General features: G+C 34.8%; 3 protein-coding genes and 1 pseudogene across 4 annotated transcripts; 3 read left to right on the top strand and 1 right to left on the bottom strand.

Annotated features, from left to right (window-relative positions):
- Window positions 1–628: 628 nt before the first annotated feature.
- On the top strand, window positions 629–3,686 carry LOC133692651 (probable sugar phosphate/phosphate translocator At3g14410). Of its 2 annotated transcripts, none has more exons than XM_062113757.1 (8): window positions 629–917; window positions 1,234–1,341; window positions 1,431–1,465; window positions 1,579–1,691; window positions 2,104–2,365; window positions 2,485–2,753; window positions 2,967–3,127; window positions 3,315–3,686. In XM_062113757.1, exons 1-7 carry the CDS (start codon window positions 816–818, stop codon window positions 3,089–3,091), a joined length of 1,014 nt encoding a protein of 337 aa, XP_061969741.1. In that variant the 5' UTR covers window positions 629–815; the 3' UTR covers window positions 3,092–3,127; window positions 3,315–3,686. The 2 variants fall into 2 exon arrangements, with proteins under 2 accessions (XP_061969741.1, XP_061969732.1); XM_062113748.1 differs by having other exon boundaries at window positions 630–917; window positions 3,348–3,686.
- A 1,284-nt stretch (window positions 3,687–4,970) lies between these two features.
- LOC133668759 (ubiquitin carboxyl-terminal hydrolase 25-like) lies at window positions 4,971–10,923 on the top strand. Its single transcript, XM_062088746.1, has 9 exons — window positions 4,971–5,511; window positions 5,592–6,054; window positions 6,137–6,212; window positions 6,334–6,426; window positions 8,346–8,432; window positions 8,573–9,354; window positions 9,763–9,891; window positions 10,344–10,480; window positions 10,564–10,923. Exons 1-8 carry the CDS (start codon window positions 5,322–5,324, stop codon window positions 10,447–10,449), a joined length of 1,926 nt encoding a protein of 641 aa, XP_061944730.1. The 5' UTR covers window positions 4,971–5,321; the 3' UTR covers window positions 10,450–10,480; window positions 10,564–10,923.
- An 8,100-nt stretch (window positions 10,924–19,023) lies between these two features.
- LOC133702137 (probable glutathione S-transferase) lies at window positions 19,024–19,868 on the top strand. Its single transcript, XM_062126415.1, has 2 exons — window positions 19,024–19,390; window positions 19,554–19,868. The coding sequence occupies exons 1-2, from the start codon at window positions 19,079–19,081 to the stop codon at window positions 19,866–19,868; spliced, it is 627 nt and encodes a 208-aa protein (XP_061982399.1). The 5' UTR covers window positions 19,024–19,078.
- Window positions 19,869–21,009: 1,141 nt separating this feature from the next.
- LOC133693128 (probable glutathione S-transferase parC) lies at window positions 21,010–22,105 on the bottom strand (annotated as a pseudogene).
- Between the last annotated feature and the right edge of the window lie 3,150 nt (window positions 22,106–25,255).

The following is a 25,255-nucleotide window of genomic DNA, read 5'->3' as shown; positions in this document are numbered from 1 at the left end:
TAGTTGTGCTCTTTATTTTTATAAAATATAAGTTTTATTATGAAAATATCCAAAATTATTATTATTATAATATATAAAAAGTGAATACAATTCTTGATATACGAGTAATTTCTCAAGTTTGAATAATTATATGTTTTAAAAAGATAAAATTGAAAACGAAATACAAAAATCAATTTCTAAACTTCTATTTGTTTAATTAATTGATTTGTATAACACTCACAGAACATTAAAGATTAAGATCTTATTTGATATTGTGATAACGATTGCTTTTCAAAGTGCTTTTTGCTTGGAAATATATCAAAATAATATATTTTTATTTTTTAAAATTTATTTTTGACATCAACACATCAAAATAATCTGGATACACCAAAATTTTTTTAATTTAAAGTAAATAAAAAATAAAAAAAATTAATTTTTTTTAAAATACTTTTTTGAAATGAAAAAAATAAACAGGTTCACTGATTCTAAAAAAGAAAAAAGAAAAAAGAAAGAGTGTTAAATTGGGCTAAGAGCTTTCACCAACTTAGTTAAGGCTAGCCCAGCGTATGTTAATTTAACACTGAACTTGGACAGACTGCTGGCCCATATCCAGATCTTTAAAGTTTTATAACTGAAAGACCCAATCCCAATCCGTCTCAAACGATTTTTTAATTTCCTGCCGAGAAAAGAGGCGAGACTAGAGAGCAAGGAAAGCAAAGCATAGCTTCTTCACAACTTCCCTCTCCTCTACTCTACTCTACTTCTCTCCAGGTCCAGTCGCTCTAGCAAAACTCAACTGAGAAAACCAAGTAACAGAATCTCGCAAGTGTGCGGCAATGGCGGATCGGAGTCGAAGTTTCCTGAAAGAAGGAACAGTAACGTATGCTTATATTCTCCTTTACATTGCTCTCTCCAGTGGCCAGATCTTCTTTAACAAGGTCAACTCCCTTATTCTCTCACGCTGTTTCCTTTCCTTTTCCTTTTCATTTCTTCATTAACTGATTGATTGATTAAGCGTCAGTGTTCTGTTGAGTTTTTGGGCAAGATTGCATTAAAGCCTATCGTTGTTGGCATTTGCAGTTGAATGTTCCTTTATATATTTATATTTATAGGGTTTATAGAGTGAGTTTAATGTTATTAATATTTCATTTTATGAAATTTTTCATGATTTTGTTTTACACAAGAAGCTCACATGGGTACTATTTAATAAATTGTTCCTTTGTGTGGCTAATGTACGGTTTTGTTTAATTGCAGTGGGTTTTGTCATCTAAGGAAATAAACTTTCCTTATCCTCTTGGACTGACTCTGCTTCACATGGTTTTCTCATCTGTTTTGTGTTTTGTACTAACCAAGGTTTTCAAGGTATTGATTGATTGATTGATTGATCGGGCTCTTTGATTATGATAATTTCCCTTAAGCAACTCTTAATCTTGATTTGTAACTCGTTACAGGTTATGAGGGTTGAGGAAGGAATGACACTGGAAATGTAAGTACAAAAATTAAAACTTCTCCGTAACTGTTCATTGATGAACATCCTTGACAATTTCATTAAATATGATTATGCTTTGTCCTATATCTAACTGATGTTTGTGTACCAAGATATACAACTTCAGTTATTCCAATTGGTGCAACGTTTGCAATGACTCTGTGGCTGGGAAACACAGCATACCTCTATATATCTGTGGCTTTTGCACAAATGTTGAAGGCTATCAGTAAGTGTTTACTGTTTTCATTTTCGTCCCTAGTTTACTAGGTTTACAGTGTAAAAAATAAACATGGTTTTTACATGATCAATGCTACATTCAACGAATTTAAAGGCACAGAACTTCATGAACACACAATGCTCTGGTTGTGATTACGCTAAACGTTTTGCCTCTTTTGTTAATGTGGGTGATTCATGTCTTTGTTGTTCGTTATATTTATCATTTCCCTCTTACATCTTGATAAATTGTCGTTATGATTTTGAATAATCACCTGGATCTATTCTGGATATTAATTATGATCCTGAGCATCTGTGACTGCATCTCTGTTCGGTGGCTAGAGTTGGCCGGTTATTACTAAGTACTATGGGATTTGTCCTTGTGGATGCTTTGTGATGTTTGATTTCGTCAATGAGATTTGCAGTGCCAGTAGCTGTTTTCGTTCTTGGTGTAGCAGCTGGACTTGAAATGATGAGCTGCAGAATGCTTTTCATAATGTCAGTGATAAGCTTTGGTGTTCTAGTGGCTTCTTATGGAGAAATAAATATCAACTGGATTGGAGTTGTGTACCAGATGGGTGGAGTTGTTGGAGAGGCCTTGAGACTTATTTTTATGGAGATTCTGGTGAAGAGGAAGGGTCTGAAATTAAACCCTATATCTGTCATGTACTATGTCAGTCCCTGCAGGCAAGTGTTATTTTAATCTTTAACTAGTAAAACTTCATTCTTATGGAAGTGTTCCTTACTAGTTCCATGAACAGGAAAATTATTATCGTTTGAATGAGATTTTTGGTTCTTTTATGCAGTTCTGTTTTCCTGTTTATTCCTTGGATCTTTCTGGAGAAATCAAGGATGGAAGCACATGGGACATGGAACCTTCAACCACTAGTGTTAATGCTCAACTCTCTCTGCACCTTTGCTCTCAATCTATCAGTTTTCCTTGTGATCTCACATACGAGTGCTCTGACCATTCGTGTGGCTGGTGTCGTCAAGGATTGGGTGGTTGTCTTGCTGTCTGCCCTTCTATTTGCAGATACGAAGCTAACAATTATAAACCTGTTTGGCTATGCTATTGGTGAGTGTCTCCATTAAGAAGTCTAATGATGTTATAAATGCCCGTTTAGTTAAAAAATAAGAATGTTTTTCATGAAATTCCATTTCCAAGAACAGACCCTTCATATTTGTGCTTGGAAGGCCTAGACTTGTGAAATGTAGAGAAATCCAACAATTTACAAGTGGCATTTTGCACAAGTTATGCTAAATGGTGATTTTTTTGAACCTGTTGCAGCTATTGCTGGTGTAGCAGCATATAATAATCACAAATTGAAGAAGGAAGCTTCTAAAGGCAGTTCTGATGAATCGAAACATCCTGAATCCATACCTTTGACTGAACCATCAACTTCCAACAGTTAAATATACCGTAGAGTAGTGTGTGAAGACATTTTTGAGGTATGCAATTACACATAAAGCAATCTTTTGTTGCTTCTGTGAGATCAGTTGCTTGTATCTTGTATTTTTAGTGTAACTTTTTGTTTGTCAATTCTCTGCTCGCAATTTTTATTTTTCATCAAGAAACTACCTTGCATGTTAATAGTGGAATTTGTTTTGAAATTCGTCATCCTATGCATTGGCTCAGCTGCTCCTACTTTGGTGTTTCTTTTTGTGCCAGTATGGAGCTGAATCTAGTGGAGGCAATGATGTGTAAAGATGCAAAACCCACAAATGCATCACTATGAAAAGAAACATTTGCGGAATCGTTTCACTGTTTGAGGTATTTTTGTTGTAGACTGCTGTCCATTGTTCCTTTTTTTCTGTCACTTGTAAGGAGAGAAAAGGAGGAGGTGAAGCAATTGTGGGATCCCTCGTCCCTACGTTCTTTTCCCTTCTTCTTCTAGAAAATACCAGTATCATTGCCCGGGTACACATGAAAATCACAAATGTATAACGTGTATAGTTTTAAATTTGGATAGTGGATGCCGATGTGCCATGCCTGCAGTTTACCTTTTCACATTGTCGTATTCTTGCGTCTGCTGACCGACGATAGTAAAACTTAACCTCTAAGAAAAATGTCAAAATTTTCATTTAGATAAGAATGTTTCGCCATACCTTTCTTGACCTTTCGGTCAAGTCCATTCTGGAGTGCCATTGGTTTTGCTTTTATATGTTTTTTAAAAGTATATTTTTTAATATATTAAATTAATATTTTTTAAAAGTTTTTTTTTATGATTTTAATGTAAAAAAATTATTTGATATATTTTTAAATGAAAATTACTTTCTAAAAAACCAGTTAAGAATATAGGGATAGGAAAAATAACAATAAAATAGATTAGGGTCTGGTTTAAAATAAATTCTCTGCACGTTATTTATTTCCTTGATATAAAATAGGAGAACTTGGACCCATTTTAGGGGGGCGGGGGACCATTTGGACCGACCAACATGCGAGTGCTCAATCTAAATTTACTAATCCAAGGTAAATGACCCCGACTGAAAATTCATATTGACTTCTCCCAAGCTCCTAAAACAGAAACAAAGACTCTCGGTTGCGGTCTCTTTTCCTTGAAAAACATTAATTTATGACTCTCCCATGCTCGCAAATTTCAAGATAAAAAAATAAAAATAAATTCATAACCTCCATAGGTCATAAGCACACAATCTCTTGATTGTTTAGAAAAGCATTGACTACACATGTTTACTTGATGCCCCCATCAGCTATTTAGCTCGAGTTTGGAAGTACAATTTAAATAGATTTTTGTTAAAATGTATTTATTTTTAAAATATTTTATGTTTTGAATAGTTTTAATATGTTGATATTAAAAATATTTTAATATATTTTTAAATAAAAATACTGTATAGTATGATTGAATGATTTTAAAAAATTGAGACACTTAAATGAAAAAATTTATACCCATACAATTTCATAATTTTGGAGATTATCGATGTAATTACTAATTAAAAGTTAAAAAATTTATATCAGATTTTTTATATTAAAAATAAAAGATTTTATTGAAAAAACAATAAAATTACAAGAGAATAATTATAAGAGAAAGTAGACCCAAAATATCAAGAGCGTGTTTGGCAGTGTGGTTGCGGGTGCTTTTCAAATAACTTTTCGTGCCAAAATGCATGTCAATGATGTTTTTTTATTTTTTAAAAATCATTTTTGATATCAGCACATCAAAACGATCCAAAACGTACAAATTATATTAAATTTTAGCAAAAAAAAACAACAAAAAATTTTCAAATTTTTTGGGAACGCGGCCACAGCCGCGTTCCCAAACGGTGCCTTGAGGGGTTAACCCTCGACAACCACAGAGAGAGAGAGAGAGATAAAAATAAAAGAAAGAAGCATTTTTCGGGATTGGTGATCTTCTTGTGATGCTGCCTCTGCTGCTGCTGCTGCTTCCTCCCTTTTAAAAAAATGCTTCCATTTTTAATTCCTACCTTTCATAATTAATAATTAATCCCTTATTTTTTCTTTCCCAAAACCAATACCCATTCAACACACAAAGATTCGATTCCATTCGATTCGATGCGATTCGCCTTCTCCCGGCGGCTCTTGCGGTGGTTGACGACAGGAAACAGCGTCGTTTCTAATGAAGAAGAAGAAGAAACATCACCATAGATTTCGTTTTGCTATTAATGAATGGGCGGGTTTCAGCTGCAAAAATTGCAAATGAGTTGGCAACCGAATTTGCTGAGTCAACAACGCAAAAACGGTCCTCTAGGGTTAAAGAATCTCGGCAACTCCTGTTATCTCAATAGCGTCCTTCAGTGCCTCACTTACACTCCTCCTCTCGCTAATTTCTGCCTACGTCTCCAACACTCCTCTCTCTGTAAGCATTTCTATCTTTCAGTTTCTGCTCTTTTTATTTTTTTTTATTTTTTTGGCTAATATCTTAAAGATTTTTTCAAGGTAATTCCCTTGCTAGCGGAGATAGGAAGAGAGACTGTCCGTTTTGTATTCTTGAAAAACAGATAGTCCGTTCACTCAGTTCGGATCTCGCGCACGATGTGCCCTCGAAGATTCGAAGCTGTTTGAAGATTTTTGCTGAGCATTTTCGCTGTGGACGACAGGAAGATGCGCACGAATTTTTGCGATATGTGATTGATGCGTGCCATAATACGTGTTTGCGTTTGAAGAAACTGAGTTGGAAAGGGATTGAGAACGGTGGTGATGGGAGTGTGGTTAAGAAGATATTTGGAGGTGCATTGCAAAGTCAAGTGAAGTGCTTGTGTTGCAATTGCGAGTCGAATAAAGTTGACGAGATTATGGATATTAGTTTAGATGTTTTAAATAGTAATTCGGTAAGAGATGCGATGCAAAAGTTTTTTCAGCCTGAGGTTTTGGATGGGAATAACAAGTACAAATGCGAAAAGTAAGTAGTTTGAATTTGTGTGTGTATTTATTTTTTGTTTTTGTGTTTGATATTTATGAATGAGAAACTTATGCTTGTTTAGTTGTAAGAAACTAGTGGCAGCTAGGAAGCAAATGTCAGTACTTCAAGCGCCCAATGTTCTTGTTATCCAATTGAAGGTGGGTTTTAACTTTTCATGATTGTGTTCTTGCTGTTGTTATTTAGGTTGTAGGTGTTTGAAGTTGGTTGTGATGCTGCTTTTGAGTGATGAGAGTTATTGTTGGATTTTGGTTTTAGCAGAGATTTGAGGGCATATTCGGTGGGAAGCTTGATAAGGCCATTGCATTTGAAGAAGTTTTGGTTCTTTCAAGCTTCATGAGCAAGACAAGCCAGGTTTGAATAATTTGATGAGTTCAATCGGTCGGTCCTGTAGATCTACGTGGTTGGACTTAGGTTCTTCTACTGCCAGTATTTAGTTCGTTATAAATGCACTTCTCAATTTTTATATGTGAATAATATGCATTTCTCCAACAACACACATGCACCTAGTTTGAAATTAAAATCAAATAAACTAGAAGACTTGCAATTTCTTGATGATGAGTATAATCTGTAGAATATATAACATTCATATTTCTTATATCTCCTTGAATACTAGATTCAAAACTTAATATAAGGTTTTAGACTTCAGAATCAGGTGTTAGTTGGTAGAGTGGGATTTGCCCAAAACAGAAGGCAGTTGCAGTGATTGCAAGTGTTAGATTTCCTTTAATCTGCAGAATTGAAGTCTTAGATGTCTTTAAGCTAGACTCTGCCTTAAAACAGTGCAGTTCAGATTGGACGTGTATATAATGAGAATGGAATATAAGCCCCTAGCATTTAGTGAGCACCATTTTTTTTTATGGATAAGATTAATGATCACCATTTTCAAAAGCTTGTTGAAGGGTGCTTCAATGCATGGTTATTTTTTTTAACTCTCTTCTTGAAATCTTAAAGCAAGTGAAAACCAACCTGTTGCTCAATTTGCACCATTTCCATCCCATTGACTTTTATAAGAATGTTATTTTTAGCCTTCCTTTTTAATTGTAGAAACAAGATGGAAAAGAAATGATTCCTGCTGTGCTGTGTATTATTCTACAATTGCAACCACCTAGTCCTAACACCGTCATGATACTGTATGTCATCTTCAAGTCCATTTAGCATGACCTTGCAATTTATGCTGCTTGACATGGGATCATAGCATCATGTAGATAAATAAATGTGACAGTATTCTTACCCAACTTTCGATTTTCCATTTCCCTCTTAAATTGGTCCCTAAATTGATTGAAACTGATATATGAGACTGCTAAAACCAACTTGGGGAGTGTCCAGCACAAATGATTGTGCAATCTCCACTGTCTTTCAAAATCATCAATTGCAGAAACAATGGAGAATAACAGTCCATTCCAACAAGGGGATCTTCTGGTAAACTAGTTTGCCAATGCTTCATAGAATTCCTGCCTATGAAGAAAGATTGTACTCCCATGCCTTCACACTCCACCCCTATCACCATTTAGTTCTCTTTACAACCTCTTCTATTGGCAATTGAAAAAGAATGAGTGCATTATACCCTTTTGATGTAATTAATAGATCAGAATTTCATGCTGCATAAAGACAATTGCTTATCCAATAAAAGTGAATGTGCCTTTACAATAGAAACAAAATTGACAGATATTATTTCTGATCAGATAAGGAAATTCGTTGTTTCTTCATGTGTGCATTCTCATTTGTAATCAATTGATTGGTGTTCAAGTATCTTATCTGTGATCTTTCTTTATGTTCACAAGGGTCAGTTATTGGTGACAAATGGACAGTAGAGAGATTTCTGTTTAATGCCTTCTTTCACCTCCCAACAAACAAGAAAAGGAACAAATAAAGCCTGTGAAATGAAAAAAGCTACCTGATTGGAACACATGTAATCCATAGTTTATAAATATTTCACATTGTGTTCTTCCCTTTTTTCCTCTGTAATTCATCGGTATTAATATTTCCTCAGGCTTCTTATTCTCTGTTGTGTGCATAGAAAAATGATATGGCAGTACATTTATATAGGGTCCCAAATATAGATAAGAATTGAAAGTTTGCGTGGGGAATCAAAGCACATATATGTTAGTTAAAGTAATTTCTTTGGTGCAATGCCTCATTTATAACTGAGAAACTTTAATGTTTGATTGAGCACAAGGTTCATCTGTACTATAGCCATTGTGGGCCCTGTATCTTATTATGACAATTTCTATATTTATTTAATTATTTTTTCCTTTTTTAATCCATCACAGGATCCACAACCCAAGTATAATCTTTTTGGTATCATTGTGCACTCTGGATATTCCTTGGAAGCTGGACACTATTATGCATACATCAAGGTCTGTGTTCGCTGGCTTTTTTAATTTTCTTTTTTCTTTTTTTACATGTACTTCATTATTGATTTTGGTTTATGGTAGTTATAAAAGCTGCTACTTCAATTTTTTTTTAATTGATACCATTTCCATATATTTGTGTGCAGGATGCAATCGGTCGGTGGTATTGCTGCAATGATTCGTATGTGACACTCTCAACACTGCAGGAGGTCATGTCAGAGAAGGCCTATATTCTTTTCTTTTCTCGCACTAACCAAAGGCCAGTATCTGCTGACTCTGCTTTTACCTCCAGTGGAGTAAAATCATGCGAATTGAATGGCAGTGAAGCATCCAAAAGTTCAAAGGCTGCTGTTCCTTTGAAAGCACTGCCTACAAAACCACAGGTTGAACAATCTTCAAGAAAGGATATTTCAGCCATGTCTAAGATTGACAGAGTGCCTTCTAGCCCACCGGTAAAGTTCAGTTTTGTTGGGAACTCTGGATCCAAAAGTGTTCCTTCATCTGTTAATGGAAAGGTTGATCCTCATAAGTGTCAAAACAAGGAAATGAATGGGAATGTGAAAGAGACAGTTCATGTGGAGATATGTGACAAAGATGTATCAACAGTGACAAGCAGTAATGGCTTTGAAAAGCATAAAAATGTTGATGCTGTTGAAGGTGAGACCCACCACACATTTGCAGCAGCAAGTGAAAATGGTCATTCTCAAAATGGTGCTTTTAATTCTGTAAAGCCACATATCTGTGACAGTAATGGTACAACAAGCAAGTTGACACCAGGAAGAGGACATGATCAACTTGAATTGCAAAATGGTGGTATGAAGTATCACGCTGGCATTTCAGGTTTGAAGAGAAAGCCAAAGGAGGAATCCTGCATTTTGCTTTCACAGGATGCTCAATCTCTAGCCAAAGTTGAAGAATTCAAAGAAGTGTATGTTATATTATACTTAATCTGTTTTGAAGTCTTATTTATTGAATCGATTAGCTTCTGGAGTATGACCTAAATTTCCTAAATTATGCATTCAATTTTTATTTTGCTTGATTTGTGTTTATTAAATTTTGTGGTTGTGGTTATTCTGTAATTTTAAAAACTCAAGTTTGCTACTAAGCTTTTTGTTGGTCTTTTGGATCCTCATACTAAAGCTTAGTATTTTGATGTTTTTCTTCTTAAACCATTTCATTGGTAGCCATTTCATTATAAGTTGAAACTAGATGTTGCTATATTCATATATTTGGATGGTTGAATGCTTATTATCTGTATGCTCACTATTTTGTTAATCACGTTCGCTTTTCCTACTAACTTTTTTGTTTGTTTGTGTGCTGCTTTATTTTGTCTTAGCCTCAACCAAGAAGCATCTTCCATTTTGGGATCATGCGGTTTGTCAGATAAGGTATACAATTTCATGCGTGCGAGAAAGAGGTCATGTATTCAAGAAGCAGGAAACAAACCAAGTGGTACTGATTTAAAGTAAGTCTTGATTAATTTGACTTCTGTACAGTTTCATATATGTTCAGAGTTGTGATTCTAGTAATTTCTCCCCATAGACAATGCCACTTGTAATCGCAACCCATGTAATGAAAAATATGTTTTTAGGGTCTTTTCTTTAATATGACATTAACATTGCAAGAACAAGTTAAATATTTCGTGTGCCATTTTTTAAATATTTAGAACAAGTTAAATATTTAGAACAAGTTAAATATTTAGAACAAGTTAAATATTTCTTCCTGTCAGTGTTTGACCTATTTTTTTTACTATTGTTCTTTGATGGGAGGAGAGGGGAAAGGTTCTTAATAAACTTGTGCCATTCTTGTTATATTTCTCTGGTGGTTGCTTGCTTTGTCCAATTAAATACAGCAATCTAAATGAGATTTTAGGTTATGGATTTTAAACTGGTTTCCCTTTGTGCTTCTGAAATGCAGGAAGTTGTTGATTGCCGATGCCAAACGAACCTATATTCCACAAATACCTGAGTCATTGAAAGAGGACCTAGTCAAACGCCTCCAGTTATTTAGTCAAGAGAAATGATATTGCTCTGGAGTTTTGGTGAACTCAACCGGTAATTGAGGTGTTTTTTTTTTTTTTGGTTTTTGATATCTGAGTTTGGCTGACCATTACTTTTCTGCAATGATATTTTTGCAGTCTCTTGATTTTGTCACTGGAGGAGCTTGGTGTATAATCTGTATCACTAATTGATGTATTGACAGTGATATCTTTTCTTGAGATAATAACTGGGGATCTGCTGTGACCTGCATCTCTGAGCAAGTGCTGGCAGTGACAAGAGGTCATTATCTTGTCTTTTTAATTCTTTATCACGGCAATATGGTATACTGGTAGGTGCACCATTGTTGGTGCTGAGAAGAGAAGGCTGAGTTCAAAATCTTGCAAAAATTTTCTTCCTTAAGGCTGTAAAGTTTGTTTTGGCAGAGAACAAGTCAGGAACCCTATAGATTTTGTACTATACCTTTTTTGGCAATATCTTAGCATACGATCCTTATTTTATGGATGCATTGCAATTTTTCCATTAAAATGTGTCTGGATAGTCCTTGAATGTATACTATCATTGAGTTTGTCCTTCAAGCATTACATGGTTTTAAAGTTGCTTTTGGCAGAGATGAAGTCGGTAATCCTATAGATTTTGCACTCTTGACCTTTTTTTTTGGCAATATCTTAGCATACAATCCTCATTTTATGAATGCACTGGAATTTTTTCATGAAAATGTGGCTGGATAGTCGTGGAATATATGCTATCATTGATTTGTCCTTCAAGCTTGGCGTGGTTTTATCCCTTGTACAGCTCGCTTCCTCCCCACTTCTTTGAACTGAAGATGTTTAATTGGTACAGCCACTTTCCTTTTTCTGCACTTAGTATTTTGTTTTCTTCAGTGGAGCATGCATTTGATTGAAATCTATTCTGGGACAGTCTGATATGAGGCATGGATCTTTTATTTGCTGGTTTGCTACACGCGTAAGTCCATTTCAAATTAACTGTTTCCATGGAAGCTGAATATGTATCGGGAGGCAGGGGGAGTATCACATGCTTTTGCTTTTGCTTTTTTTTTTTTCATGTTATCAAGTAGAGCTGCATGGCATGTATGATGGTCATGGAAAATCACAGCTAGAGCGACATTGCAGGCAGGGGTATGCTTCTGGGCTTATCTCTTTGAAGAGTGAGGTTATCATACATCTAATTTCTTTAATTTGTTGCAGATATAATTAAATTGCAATCTAACTTTGATGGACTATCGTAATTGAGAAATATTGTCACCACCTTTTGTCAGTTTCTAGCTTTCAATTAGCCATGCATTGATGATTATTCATTTTGTTGGGCACGGGAATCTGCATATCTCAAAACAAATTGGTTCGGTTGCCAAGTATTAAGGTCCTAAATACAGCAGACACGGATTGTGCTTTATTTGACATTTATGTTAACTAGAATAGAGTGGGTCTTATTTGAACTTGTTTTAGGTGGTGTTTGTTTGATGAAAAGTGGTTTACTGAAATTACTTTTTAAATTTTCTTGTATTTGTTTGTCATTAGAAAAGTTGGTCAACGAAAAACACTTTTCAGTTAAAGGAAAATTTAACTTGGTTTTCAGTAAAGTATTTTCTTTTATTTTGGATGGAAAATACTTTTTAGAAGTTGTGAAAAATTTAAAAATGTTATATTATTTGCTGATTATATCAAATTTGGTCCTCAAACTTTTGATTGCTATATATATATATATTTTGTTTTGATTTTTTTTTTCAATTTCATCCATTGAAATTTAATTTTTATATTAACTTTGGTCCTCATTTTTATAATTGTTCTTTGCTTTTACCTTATCATTTTTTAATTGAAATTTTTTATCTATCAAATTTGGTCCTTAATTTTTTGATTGTTATTTATTTTATTTGAAATAATTTATGAAATGGTTATTATTATTATTATAATTTTTTAATTTTTTTATCTGTTAAATTTGTTTTCTATTATTTTGATTATTATTTATTTTATTTGAAATACTTTATGAAATTATATTTTTTTAATTTTATTTTCATTCAATTTTTTAATTTGTAAGATTTGTTTCTCATTATTTTAAAAAATTAAAAAAAATTAATAAGTTATTTTTCAGTTTATTTTTCATGATATAACCAAATACAGGAAAATGTTTTCCAACTTATTTTTCATTACATTACTAAATATTAGAAAATAATCAACTTTTCTAGAACTTTTTTATTTTTAAAAAACTACTTTCCAGGTTCTTAGAAATAATGTTCATTTCTTGATTACTCAAGCCTTTTTTAAGTACTAAATATAATATAAAATATAAAAGTATGAAGGGTAAAACAGGTAAATCAAAAGTCTATGCTGGTTGATATTTCTATTTCAAGTTGTGGCTAGTGCCGTTATCAGGTGAAAGTTACCTTGAGTTCGAGTTCATTCGAAAACTTACAAAATATGTGGTAAGATTTGTTTCATCGAAGAACTCCAATCATGTTATCTTTTGGTTATGCAAAGGATTGGACTTTAGCTAAATATCATGGATTTAGAAAACAAACGCGTTGATTCTGACTTTGGACCTCTGAAATTGGTGGTCAAGCAAGGATGGGGGTTACAAAAATCCAATTACATGTGTTTCCAGCCAAGACTAGTCTACCATCCTCTTGTGTATTAACCCGAATCAAGTGGTTTATGGTATGAGACAATAAAAAAAAATCAGGGTGTCAAAGCATGTCGAAAGTTATCAATATAAAAAAGATGTGGCATAAAACGGGCCTTTTTTGTAGTTCATTCTATAATCTCATTTGTGCTTATTGACGTTTTCAATACGATATAACTAGCGCGTTGGCTTTTTTCATAAGATAAATCTGAAGCTGGACATCTGACATTGATGCTCCCGCAGGTATATACTGGCAGGTTTCAAGAATCTAATTACACAAGCTTCCAGCCTGGATTTGTCAACATCTTCGCGCTCCTTTCCCTTCTTGACCAATTGGTCAAATTTTAAAACACAATTGTTTGGCCTTGTGCAAGCAATGCCAACTTCTCCAAGAACTTAGACATACTTGGGAAAGTATTCAACAAAGAACATATCCTCTGGTATTCAGTTATAAATATGGGAAATGCAAAACTGACAACAAATAAGCAGTGTGATAGTAATGGAACAAGAATCGGTAATACTGGGTTTTTGGGCTAAGCCCTTTTGCAATGAGGGTGAAGATTGCTTTGGCGGAGAAGGAAATGGTGGATAAACAGGTGGTCCTAGCTTTCCTCTGCTCAAGTTTGTTCTGTATTTTGCTGTCCTGTGACTCCATAAGTTCAACTAGAGTATACACGCAAGTATAGTCTTCACTGGACATTTTGTAACTGGTGAAGTACTCCATAAGTTTAGGTCATCCTAGATAGGTGGCGTGTTATGCCGGTGGGCTGTTCAAAATTTTTTTTGAACTAAAAAAAATATTCAGACCACAAAGAAATTCTTAGCCGCTAACGAGTCAATTTTAAAATTTCTTGACTTAACTCCTTGTTTCAAATTAAACAATTTAGGAGATGCCTTGACATGAAACAATTAAGTTGGCAATTTTAAAGGCACCTCAGATTACCATTATAAATATTGTTTGAATATTGAGACAATGATATATTATATTTATTTGAATTTCATGGCCTAAAAGTTTTTTCAAGTATGGGTGTTGGACTCATAAAAGATGCCTAAAAAAAGTCCCTCCCATATATTTTTCTAAGTGTAGAGCGTTAGACTTATATAGGCTGTAAAAGAATATGTTAATATAAACTACCTATAAAAGTCTTAAATCTATCATTACATCAAACTTAGAAAAGAATAAAAGAATACACAATATAACTCTTCAAGCTAAATCCAAGGCTTAAAGTCATAATATTCATTATATGATGAAAAGCCTTGTAGGACTAGAGAAAACAAAATAAAGAAACACAAATTATTTCTACTTAAAAGGAACTTTTACATGTCCATCCCTAACTCTTAGGCAAGATAAACACCATCCTTGGCCACCACAGCTTTTGTAGGGAAGACATCCTCGAAGTCAGGAACTTGATCATCAGGGAAAGACTCTTTAAAGTCCACCTGTATTTTTTTTAGAAAGATTGAAGAAGTACAAGTTGGACTTGAAGATAAAGAGTGTATCCCCAATGGTCTTTGTTAAAGAGCAGACTCCCCATACTCAGCATAGAACTCTTGAAAAGAATTCTTCAATGTCTCTATCCTTAGACTCAAGTTTTGTGCCTCTTCTTTTGTCATTTTCATCTTTTCCCTCAAGACTTATTTGGATTATTTGAGCTCAGTTACCCCTTTCTCCAAGAAGTTTATTAGGTTGTATGCCTCCCCAAGTTTCTCTTTAACTGAGCTTAGGATGTAAGTCTGTCCTTTTAATTCGCCATATAGTTGAGCATGGGTAGCCTTGATAACCTTTACCTTAACATCTTGAGCAACTTTCTCCTCCCTCAGTCTACAAATCCTAGCCCTATTAGAACGATACTGCTTAATGACCTTTTTTCACGACTTTTCTTTCCTCAGCCCATCGATTTCTTGAATGGGCATACATCATGAAGGTCTAAATAACAATAAATAACAAAATGAGTTAATTCTTATTATCAAATACTAGTTCATAGAAAATAAAAATTATATAAAAAGATTATTCATACTTGAAAAATCATCTACCTAGTTATAGCCAAATGACACTGCTAGTTGGGGTTTGTTAGAGTGCTGATGTCAGAGGGTAGGGTGAGCAACCTGTCCAAGGTATCCATTACCTCTAGTCCATCAAGTCCTGGGGTGGACCCCCATTGCTAGATAAACTCTATCATCCTTCTCTTTTCTTTATTAAAGTTGGGAAAGTATAGAAGAGCATGATTCAGGTTTAACCTAGAGAAGAAGTGATCCACATCTATGGTATAAAGCACCTGGTTGGAAGACCCAATGAGCATAGAAACTAGGCATTTGGCTTGGTGAAGCTAGAGTGCTGGCAATGTGTAATCATTTTCACATCAGAGTCAGAAACAACTAGGACCCTTTGTCTATTCCAATGAAAGGCAACGTCAAGGATGACTGAAGTGAGAGTAAGTGCCTTGTAACACCTTGATATTGGATATTGACTTCTCTTTGCAGTTCTACTCTCTTTATAATGACTTGGGGTCCCACCTCAATTAAAAAAACGTCCCTTAAATGAGAAGACCTAATCATTAAGAGTCCTTCAACACCTTTGTAAGCTTCTTTTATATCTATCCTCTTGGATACAAGGACTTACCCTGAGAGGGAGATAGAAAGGTCTCTGGATAAAGAGGCGTGACTAGGTGTTGGGGTAGTCACGTGGCTAGGCATAGCTACTGTGGACTTGCTGAACTACGAGTAAGATTGTTCTTGTTAAGGATTCTGCACAAGGAAAACATTAGATGATGAATGACAATGCTAAACTAAAATAAATGATTGAGAACATGGAATATTGGTATTAGAAGGGTGATAGAGTCCTTGATTCATACAATTTATTTCATACTCGGTTTGGAGCTGACATAGCCTATTATATATCCTCTTCTTCTCCCTATCTAAGCCTGGGGTATTCTAAAGGAAAACAATGCTCAGGCTAGGCGCGCAGGCCTGCATTGCTTAACATGCGCGAACCTAGATTGCCTAACTTGCGTGGGCCTGAAAAAAATCACAGAAGCATAAGCTAACTTCTTTTTTTTTTCTTTTGTAAAGGGAGGATGAAATATATATATATATATATATATATATATATATATATATATATATATTTGGTGATGTGTTGTCTAATGTGATAAACAACATGCCGTTTGCCTACCCAGAAGCTAGCCATCATTATAGTGGCTGAAAAATCATGGATGAGAGTTTTTGGGTGTGAAAAATTCATTTTCTCATCTACCAAAACCAATTCATCAAGCCAAAAACTTAAAAATCTAAGCTTGAAAACATGATATCAAGTTAAACAACTCCCGTCAAACTTCTCTCATTGAATGGAATCCATTGACACAAAGAATGTTAGGTTTCATCTCCTAAAAGTGGCCTAACCAATGATTTTCTCTCTCATTGATATTTTCAGATGACTTTTAAAGACATGCATTGAAAAATAAACAACCAAAACACTTAATAAACATCCTTAGAATCTTAGAAAACCAATTCATCAAGCAAAAAACCCCAAAATCTAAGCTTGAAAACATGATATCAAGTTTTCCTTCTCAACCCCAATATGTTTTTCTAGGCAAGATGAATGTTCAAAACAACCCCCGTCAAACTTCTCTCGTTGAATGGAATCCATTGACATAAAGAATGTTAGGTTTCATCTCCTAAAAGTGGCATAACCAATGATTTTCTCTCTCATTGATATTTTCAGATGACTTTTAAAGACATGCATTGAAAAATAAACAACCAAAACACCTAATAAACATCTTTAAAATCTTAGAAAACCAATTCATCAAGGCAAAAACCCCAAAATCTAAGCTTGAAAACATGATATCAAGTTTTCCTTCTCAACCCCAATATGTTTTTCTAGGCAAGATGAAGGTTCAAAACAATCCCCGTCAAACTTCTCTCGATGAATGGAATCCATTGACATAAAGAATGTTAGGTTTCATCGCCTAAAAGTGGCCTAACCAATGATTTTCTCTCTTATTGACATTTTCAGACGACTTTTAAAGACATGCATTGAAAAATAAACAACCAAAACACCTAATAAACATCCTTAGAATCTTAGAAAACCAATTCATCAAGGCAAAAACCCCAAAATCTAAGCTTGAAAACATGATATCAAGTTTTCCTTCTCAACCCCAATATGTTTTTCTAGGCAAGATGAAGGTTCAAAACAACCCCCGTCAAACTTCTCTCGTTGAATGGAATCCATTGACACAAAGAATGTTAGGTTTCATCTCCTAAAAGTGGCCTAACCAATGATTTTCTCTCTCATTGATATTTTCAGACGACTTTCAAAGACAAGCATTGAAAAATAAACAACCAAAACACCTAATAAACATCCTTAGAATCTTAGAAAACCAATTTATCAAGCCAAAAACTCCAAAATCTAAGCTTGAAAACATGATATCAAGTTTTCCTTCTCAACCTCAATATGTTTTTCTAGGCAAGATGAATGTTCAAAACAACCCCCGTCAAACTTCTCTCGTTGAATGGAATCCATTGAAACAAAGAATGTTAGGTTTCATCGCCTAAAAATGGCCTAACCAATGATTTTCTCTCTCATTGACATTTTCAGACGACTTTCAAAGACATGCATTGAAAAATAAAAAAAATGAACTCATAAATCAAAATAAAAATTATTGAGAATGTGTGATTAAACATTGTTTTCTATGTTTTTTTGATATATTAGTTCTCTATATTTTTATTTGATATTTTTCCATAAATTATCTTTCTAGTTGTCTTATGAAAAACATATGAACACAACAAGCTTCAAAAGATTTTGCTCCCTTTTTGCTTGTCATTAAGGATGGTAAAGCTACATATGGGTCGGAGTTTTTTGATATTTATACTCTATCCATTATGTATCGTGTAAAAAATTTAGATATTCATAAACTATCCATTAGGTTTCTAGTATTCAATGGGTATCCATTATCTACTATTATTTATTAATCAATAAAAAGTAAAATAGTTAATATATATTTGAAGTACTTATATGTATATTAAATGATAAAATGATAAATATTATTATATATATGTGTTTTATATCAATATTAAGGGATGCATATATCATATTATATTAAAAAAATATAAATATTCTACAAATATATTTATATATTGGGTTTAGATACGTTTCAGATCGGGTTTAACAATATCTATATTCTACTTATTATCCTTTAGACTAAAAAAATACCCACCCATTCAGGTCGGGTCGGGTTGGTATCCATCGGATTCGTAAATTGCCACCCCTACTTGCAATAAACTATCTTCAAATCTGTAATTTCATGAACCAAATTCCTATTCCCTGCGCTTAAATCTTGGATTTCAACCATTAATGTAAAAATTTCAGCTTTAAGATATTCCATACAAACCAACGTTCTTCCTTGGTTTCATTCTTTCTTCGTATAGCTCTCCCTTTGATGAGTGGGACAACATTATATATGGTTAATATTGTGCTTTGCAGTCCCAGAGCACCTCTAAAATCTCCAAGATCACCTCTGGATCATTGCTTTAATAAGAGTACTAGTTTGAGCTACATGCTGCCTAAATGTTAAACTCTGTTTGGCCATAGCTGATCCTTGGTGACTTTTATGCACAAAACTTGATTTCTTTACCCTTTTCCTTTGTTTCTTCCTTTTCAAAGTATGGCGAGAGACATGTTTACAAGCCGCTTCTACATCTGCACGTACATTAGACTAAGCAAAACTTTGACCAGAACGTTAAAATTAAAACCTGTGAAAACAACACTGAATGATTAATTTCATCCACCGAATTAGTATTTCATGGGAAGTATTGAACTTTCACTGTGATCTCGAAATTGTGGAAATTTTTTATGCAAGAAACATTCAATAGGACAGCTTGAATGTTTCTTGATATATATATATATATATATATGAACACTTGCTTTTGCCTCAATATCATGCACTAACAGAAAATACTTACAACAACACGAAAGCAACAAGCCATCTGAATTTCCATATTTTTGAAGGTAGCTGTTTATTAATGGCAGGAATAAAACTACTAGATTCGTGGGCTAGTCCTGCTGCAATGAAAGTGAGAATAGCATTGGCTGAGAAAGGAATCGAGTATGAGTCCATGGAAGAGGATTTGCCACACAAGAGCCCTCTGCTTCTAGAGATGAACCCAGTCCATAAGCGAATCCCCGTTTTGATCCACAATGGTAAGCCCATATGTGAATCGATGATTATAGTTGAGTACATTGACGAGGTCTGGAATGACAGGTCTCCTTTGCTGCCTTCAGATGTTCAGGAGAGAACTCGAGCAAGGTTTTGGGTTCACTTAATTGACAAAAAGGTACTGAATCATCTTGTTCCCCACCCCCCCCCACCCCTCTTTGCCGCTGCTGCTGCTAATTTCTATGTTAAAAGATCATTTGTGTCCATCCATATCATAATCAATTGATCCATCTTATAGCATCAACCTCTATGATTTGAAAAACTGGGATCATATAATGCAGATTTATAGCCTTATTAGACGGTTGGTATGGTCATCAAGCAGTGATAACCAAAAAGCAGCCGCGAAGGACCTCATCGAGTTCTTCAAAGTAATAGAAGGAGAGCTTGGAGACAAGCCTTATTTTGGAGGAGAAGGCTTTGGCTTTGTTGATGTTGCCCTTGTTCCTTTCTATGGGTACTTCTATACTTATGAGACGTTTGGGAACTTCAGATTTGCTAGAGAGTGCCCCAAACTTGTTGAATGGGCTAAGAGATGTTTGCAAAAGGAAAGTGTGTCCAAGAACCTACCTGACCCATACAAGCAGGGGCGGAACTAGGTGAAATTTACAGGGAGGCCAAAATTAATATAATAATATATATTATTAAAAAGCTTATTTATTTAAATTAAAAATATTAAATAATAGAAAATTTTAAAATATTTTGCAGGGGCCCGGGCCCCTGCTTGCCACCCTCTGGCTCCGTCCCTGCATACAAGGCCTACGAGTTTGTTATGGAGCACAGGAAGAAGCTTGGGATTGAATGAACTTGTTACATCGCACGCAAATCTACTACACAATAAGGCTTCATGTCACTCCTTTTGTATTTGATTTTCTCTTGATTACCTTCAGCTTGTCTTCGTTACCCTGTTTCTCTGTACATGGGTTGCCCGGCCTTGACTAAATTTATTGGGATTTTACTTTTCTTTACTACGTAATACAAAAATTTTCATTTCCCACAAGGGAATTCGTTTGTGATGTAATATCATGTCCTCTTTTACCTATTCCATAAATAAATAAAGAGTAAATTGAGAAATGGAGAAATTTTCATTTCTCACAAGGAAATTTATTGGTTGATGATGGTGCTTCGCGACAAAAGAGCGTGTGATCATTGAGAAATGTTAGGGAGTGCGTAATTTTCCATGGCTGTCGCTGTGATCTGTTGCAAGGTGTTTTTTTTTTTATTATCTTGGCTGAATTGGTGAAAGGATTTTCTAAAAAAAAGGGTCCTCTACAGACATGAAAGTAATTGATGCCAGGTTTGATTTTTGCTGAAGATATGGTGAAGCTTCAAATTCTCGCACGAGAATACAACTGGATTAGTCGTCTTCCTTTTCTTCGTCAGTGGGTTGCCGTCCATGTTTACGTAAAACAAGGCTATTCAAACATAAAATTGCTTCGAACCAACGTTCCCATATATCCTTCAATCACAAAACCAACAGCTCTTTTCTTCTCTATCTCATACCAAACAAGCCCTTGCCCACGCCTTCCTTTGAATAACACACAGGTCCCACAAACTCAGGCTTCAAGCTTAAAGTCAACACATAGAGGGACACCTGGTGATTTTCATCCCGTAAACGTTATCCTCTAAGAACCCCATTATTGTCATCAGGCTGAAAAAACCAACCGATTACAGTTCCACAACAAGTTAATAAACACAAAATGCACAATATTATCAAGCTTCTTTTGCACTGCTACATATTTATTCGACCCCCAGTTTATGTTTTTATCTGCAAAATGACTTCATATGCCTTTTGCTGATCACTTAAGGACACTCTCCTTTTCAAAGGCAACTCTCATCCCAGCTTAGGATACTCAGCTCTCAAAGAATCATTTCAGCTTTTAAAGAATCATTTCAATTTAATAACTTAAATTATTTAATAAAATTTTAAAATATAATTTATATTATTCTTTAACATATCCCCTCAAATAAAAGCTCATTAAACTTGAAACTTGTATAGACTTATATTACTTTATGTTTAATTTATATTAAATAAATAAAGATAATGAAATTTGAATTCGTGATCATTTGATCATCAAGATTTTGATATCATATCAAAAAATCATCTAAATCTAAATATTTAAATTATTAAATAAATTATTAAAATATAATTTATATTATTTTTTAATAACAATTAGCATGCGCAAAGTTTCCGACGGTCTCAAAACTGTAAAAGAAGCGGTAGGATGGAATAAGTGGCAAGTATATCTTGTCTCCAGGTTCTCCTTCCAAGATTTTGAAGCAGTCAATCAAGTCCTTCTTTGATAATTCTTTGACTTCACCTTTAGACGCACATAGAGAATTCTGTTCAAAAGGATAAATCTGCACGAAAGCAACTGCACGGCAACAAAGATAGATTGATATATAGTCAGTGTGCTGACAAAACATATTTTTTAATCAACGTTCCCCCCCACCTCGCGATAACACAATAAGAAAGAACCAACTAATAAGAAAAAAACTCAGTTCTAGAAGCTTACCTTCTTGTCAGTATGGTCAGCCCAAAACCTGGCATGTGCACGTCGGTAAGGATCAGAAAGCAATGATGCGGATTTATGGATCCAAGCCTCATCAATATATTAAACTATGATCATTGATTCGCATATGGGTCGTCTTCCATTATGGATCAAGACTGGGATCTGCTGATGAACCGGGTTCATCTAGAGAAGAAGAGATATCTTCTTGTTGCTCAAGTCCTTTTTCCATGATCCATACTCTATTCCCTTCTCTTCCAAAGCTATCCTGACCCTTGTTGCAAAGGACTAACCTTAAAATCCAAAAAAGCTACTACACTAGCCATTTGATACACGTGAAAAAAATATTTTACTGAGTAATTTGTTTCTATTTGCACTTGGCGATGTGGGACTGAGACGAAAACTAGAATTTATAGCAGAACTTGAGTCCTTGGTGGGAATTTTCAGTTTCCCTTCTACTTCAAGGTTCTTCGGTTTTGTTGTCATTGATTACATCAGAATGGTCGAACTGCTTCAAGAAAAGAATTGCAGAATTTCCTTGTATTCTGCTATATGATTAGTCGATTTCTCCTACCAGTTCTTTTTGAAATGTTTGGATTTTCCTGTGCATCATTTTGTCAACAAAAAGAATAGTTTTTTTTTTTTGGTAGAAAAATTATAGTGCAGTAGACCAGTCGTCACATGAGAAGATCCAGAATTTAAATCATGAACGAATACCACCAAGTGCGTGCGTGCGTATATATATATATATATATATATATATATATATATATATATATATATTTATCGCCAAAGACAGGTGGCATTTCATTCATCAAGATAGACATTAGGATTAATTTCATTTTAACCTACTCCAGTATACGTACTCAAATATATGTTTTCTTGTTCATGGCTGGTCTTATTATTAATGATTAATTTTAGGATTCTTTTCTCTACTTGATAATGAACAACTACTATTTTTATTTAGTTATCTGTATATTTATTTTAAATATAAACAATATCCTACATACTCCTTTATTTTAAAATAAATATAGGAATATTCCTCATCATTTTACTACTAAATCGATCAAACAAATTAATCATTAATGATATGTCAGAACGTTAACTATGCTTTTCTGTCTAACATATTAGTCAATTAAATCATTTTAAACAAAGCATGCTATGCTATTTTAGAAGAGACATTTAGGATTCCATGAATTGCAATGTTATTATGTAATTAATATTAGTTCTATATCAAAACCCTTAAATTTCTTAAAAATCTAAAGCCTTCTAATATCCTCAATCTTTCTTTAACATAGACCCATAATTTTTATGAAAAACCTTAAGCTTTTTTTAATGACCTCTTCAAGCAACCTATTTTAACTGAAATCAACCTTCTCTTTCACCTTAAAAAATGCACATACTGCATTTCCCATATCAGTTAGGAAATTATAAGTAATGCATTAAAAGGAATGTCTAGGTAATTCCTAGGGTTGTACCATGTGAAAATTACCTATGAAAAAAATGGCCTCTTCCCTTTTGAATTTTAAGTATTGTCACTATCGCATGTGTGTGGCGTCGCGGCGATCGTTCACCACCCTCTCAAGGTGTAGTCGTGTCTATCTTGACAGATATGGGGAGACAAGGAATTCTTGTCTTTTATCAGTGAAAAAAAAGAAATGGGAGTCGCCACTTAGTATTATGGTCACTAGGAACCTTAACTGGTCTCAGAGATTGGATACGAAGACTGGTTGCATAAAGGGAAGATATTAGCACCCCAAATACGCCATACCTAAGGTAAGCTGCATTGTTTTATTTGTCTGATCAAAATCTAAGGTTTGGTCGCGTTTTCTAATTGTTGGTCCTGTCTGTCTAAGATTCAAGAAAAGTCATCATCAATAAGGAGGTTCTTATCTTAATGAGGTAGAACCTAACCGTTCTAACATTGGAAAAAAAAATTAATATTTAAAATATGTATTACGTGTAATATCCTACCCCGGATACTAAAAGACAAACAAAATAAAATTTTTTGTTTTTGAAATTTTGGCCAATGTTCTCTGCTAAAACATTGTTTTTTGATATATGAAAAACACAATATGATTTTTTAGCTTTGAGACACTTGACCGTATGCACAAAAACATTTTTTTTCTAAATTTTTTTTGTATTTTGAAAGTTTTGATGAAAACCAGGTATTTTAATATCAGATCTTGTATTTTTAGCAACATAAAAAAACTGCTTGATAGTAATCAAAATGACATAAAAAATACACGGGGAAATTGTAAAATTCCAAAAATATTTTTGAAATTTTCTTTTAACGAAAAAACTAGGCCGGACCTAGCCTAACCATCCTGGGTTGGGCCTGACCCAACCTATATACTGTGGGTTGGGCTCAGTCAAGCCGCGTGGGATGTGCTGATGTTCCAGCCCATAACCAAATAAGCTGGTTACTGTGCATGAGCACAGTAACCAGCCAACTCTGTATTTGCTGCAGAACGTGATTTATTCACGTTCTGCATGCAAATGTAGGCGAGGCTAACAACAGAGAATGGGGAGGCGCAGTTACCTGCAGTGGTGGCGATGCTGGCAAATGCTGGCGGCAGCGGGGCGGCAGGGGTGGTGGTCGCCCCTTTTTTCTTCATTCTCTGTGTTTTTTTTGCTTTGTTTTTTTTTCTATTTCTGCTATCTTCCTCTGTTTCTCTGCTCGACGCTACCGGTGGCTGTGGAGAGGAAGAGCAATGGTGGCGCTGCCGGGCTGAAGGTGGCCGACAATGGTTCTTCTTCTTCGCCCTCTTCTTACTCTGTTTCTCTCTCTTTTGTTTTTTCCTTCTCGGTGTTTTCGTCTTCCCCCTTCCTCCACTGGTTCTCTTCCCTCTTCTTCCTCTCTCTCCTATTCTCCTCTGTTTTTTTTAACTCTCCCTCTCCCACTTGGATTCTTTTTTTTTTCTTTGTGTATTCCCCCTCCCTTTTTTTTCTTCTTTTCTCCCATTCCCTTCTGTTTCGGTTTCTCTCCTTTCCTCTCCCAAAAATCCCTCCAGTTTTTATTTTTTCTGTTTTCAACTACTCAAAACACCTGGCCCTCTTTTGTTTTCTCCACTGTTTCTTTCCCTTCTTTCCTTCTGTTTTAGCTTCTCTCTTCTAAAAAATCCCCTCCACCCCCCTCCTCTCCTTTCGGCACCCCCTCCTTTGATATTTATAGGCATAGGAGGAGAGGGCCACCTTACCGCTGTCATGGCGCAGGGTAAGGTGAGCTGGGGAGTTGCTCGTAGGGCATGACTCCATTGACTTTTTCATCATTGTGGCATGGTAGCAGGGCCTGTGTGGGCATGGGTCGTTGCTGGGTTTCTTGGGCAACTGGGGTGGAGAGACAGGGAAATAGTGGCATTGCAGGGAACATAATAGCCTTTTCTTCCCTTGTCCTCTGCGTGTCCAAGGGAAGAAGAAGACTTATGGTGCCGTTCAAAATGACACCGTTTGCTTCTTCTTCTTTTTTAACAGTA

This window comes from Populus nigra, chromosome 1 (assembly GCF_951802175.1).
Source record: "Populus nigra chromosome 1, ddPopNigr1.1, whole genome shotgun sequence".
In the NCBI taxonomy this organism is placed as follows: domain Eukaryota; kingdom Viridiplantae; phylum Streptophyta; class Magnoliopsida; order Malpighiales; family Salicaceae; genus Populus; species Populus nigra.
The sequence above is the reverse complement of the archived record's forward strand: the minus strand, read 5'-3'. Positions and strand labels throughout refer to the sequence as shown.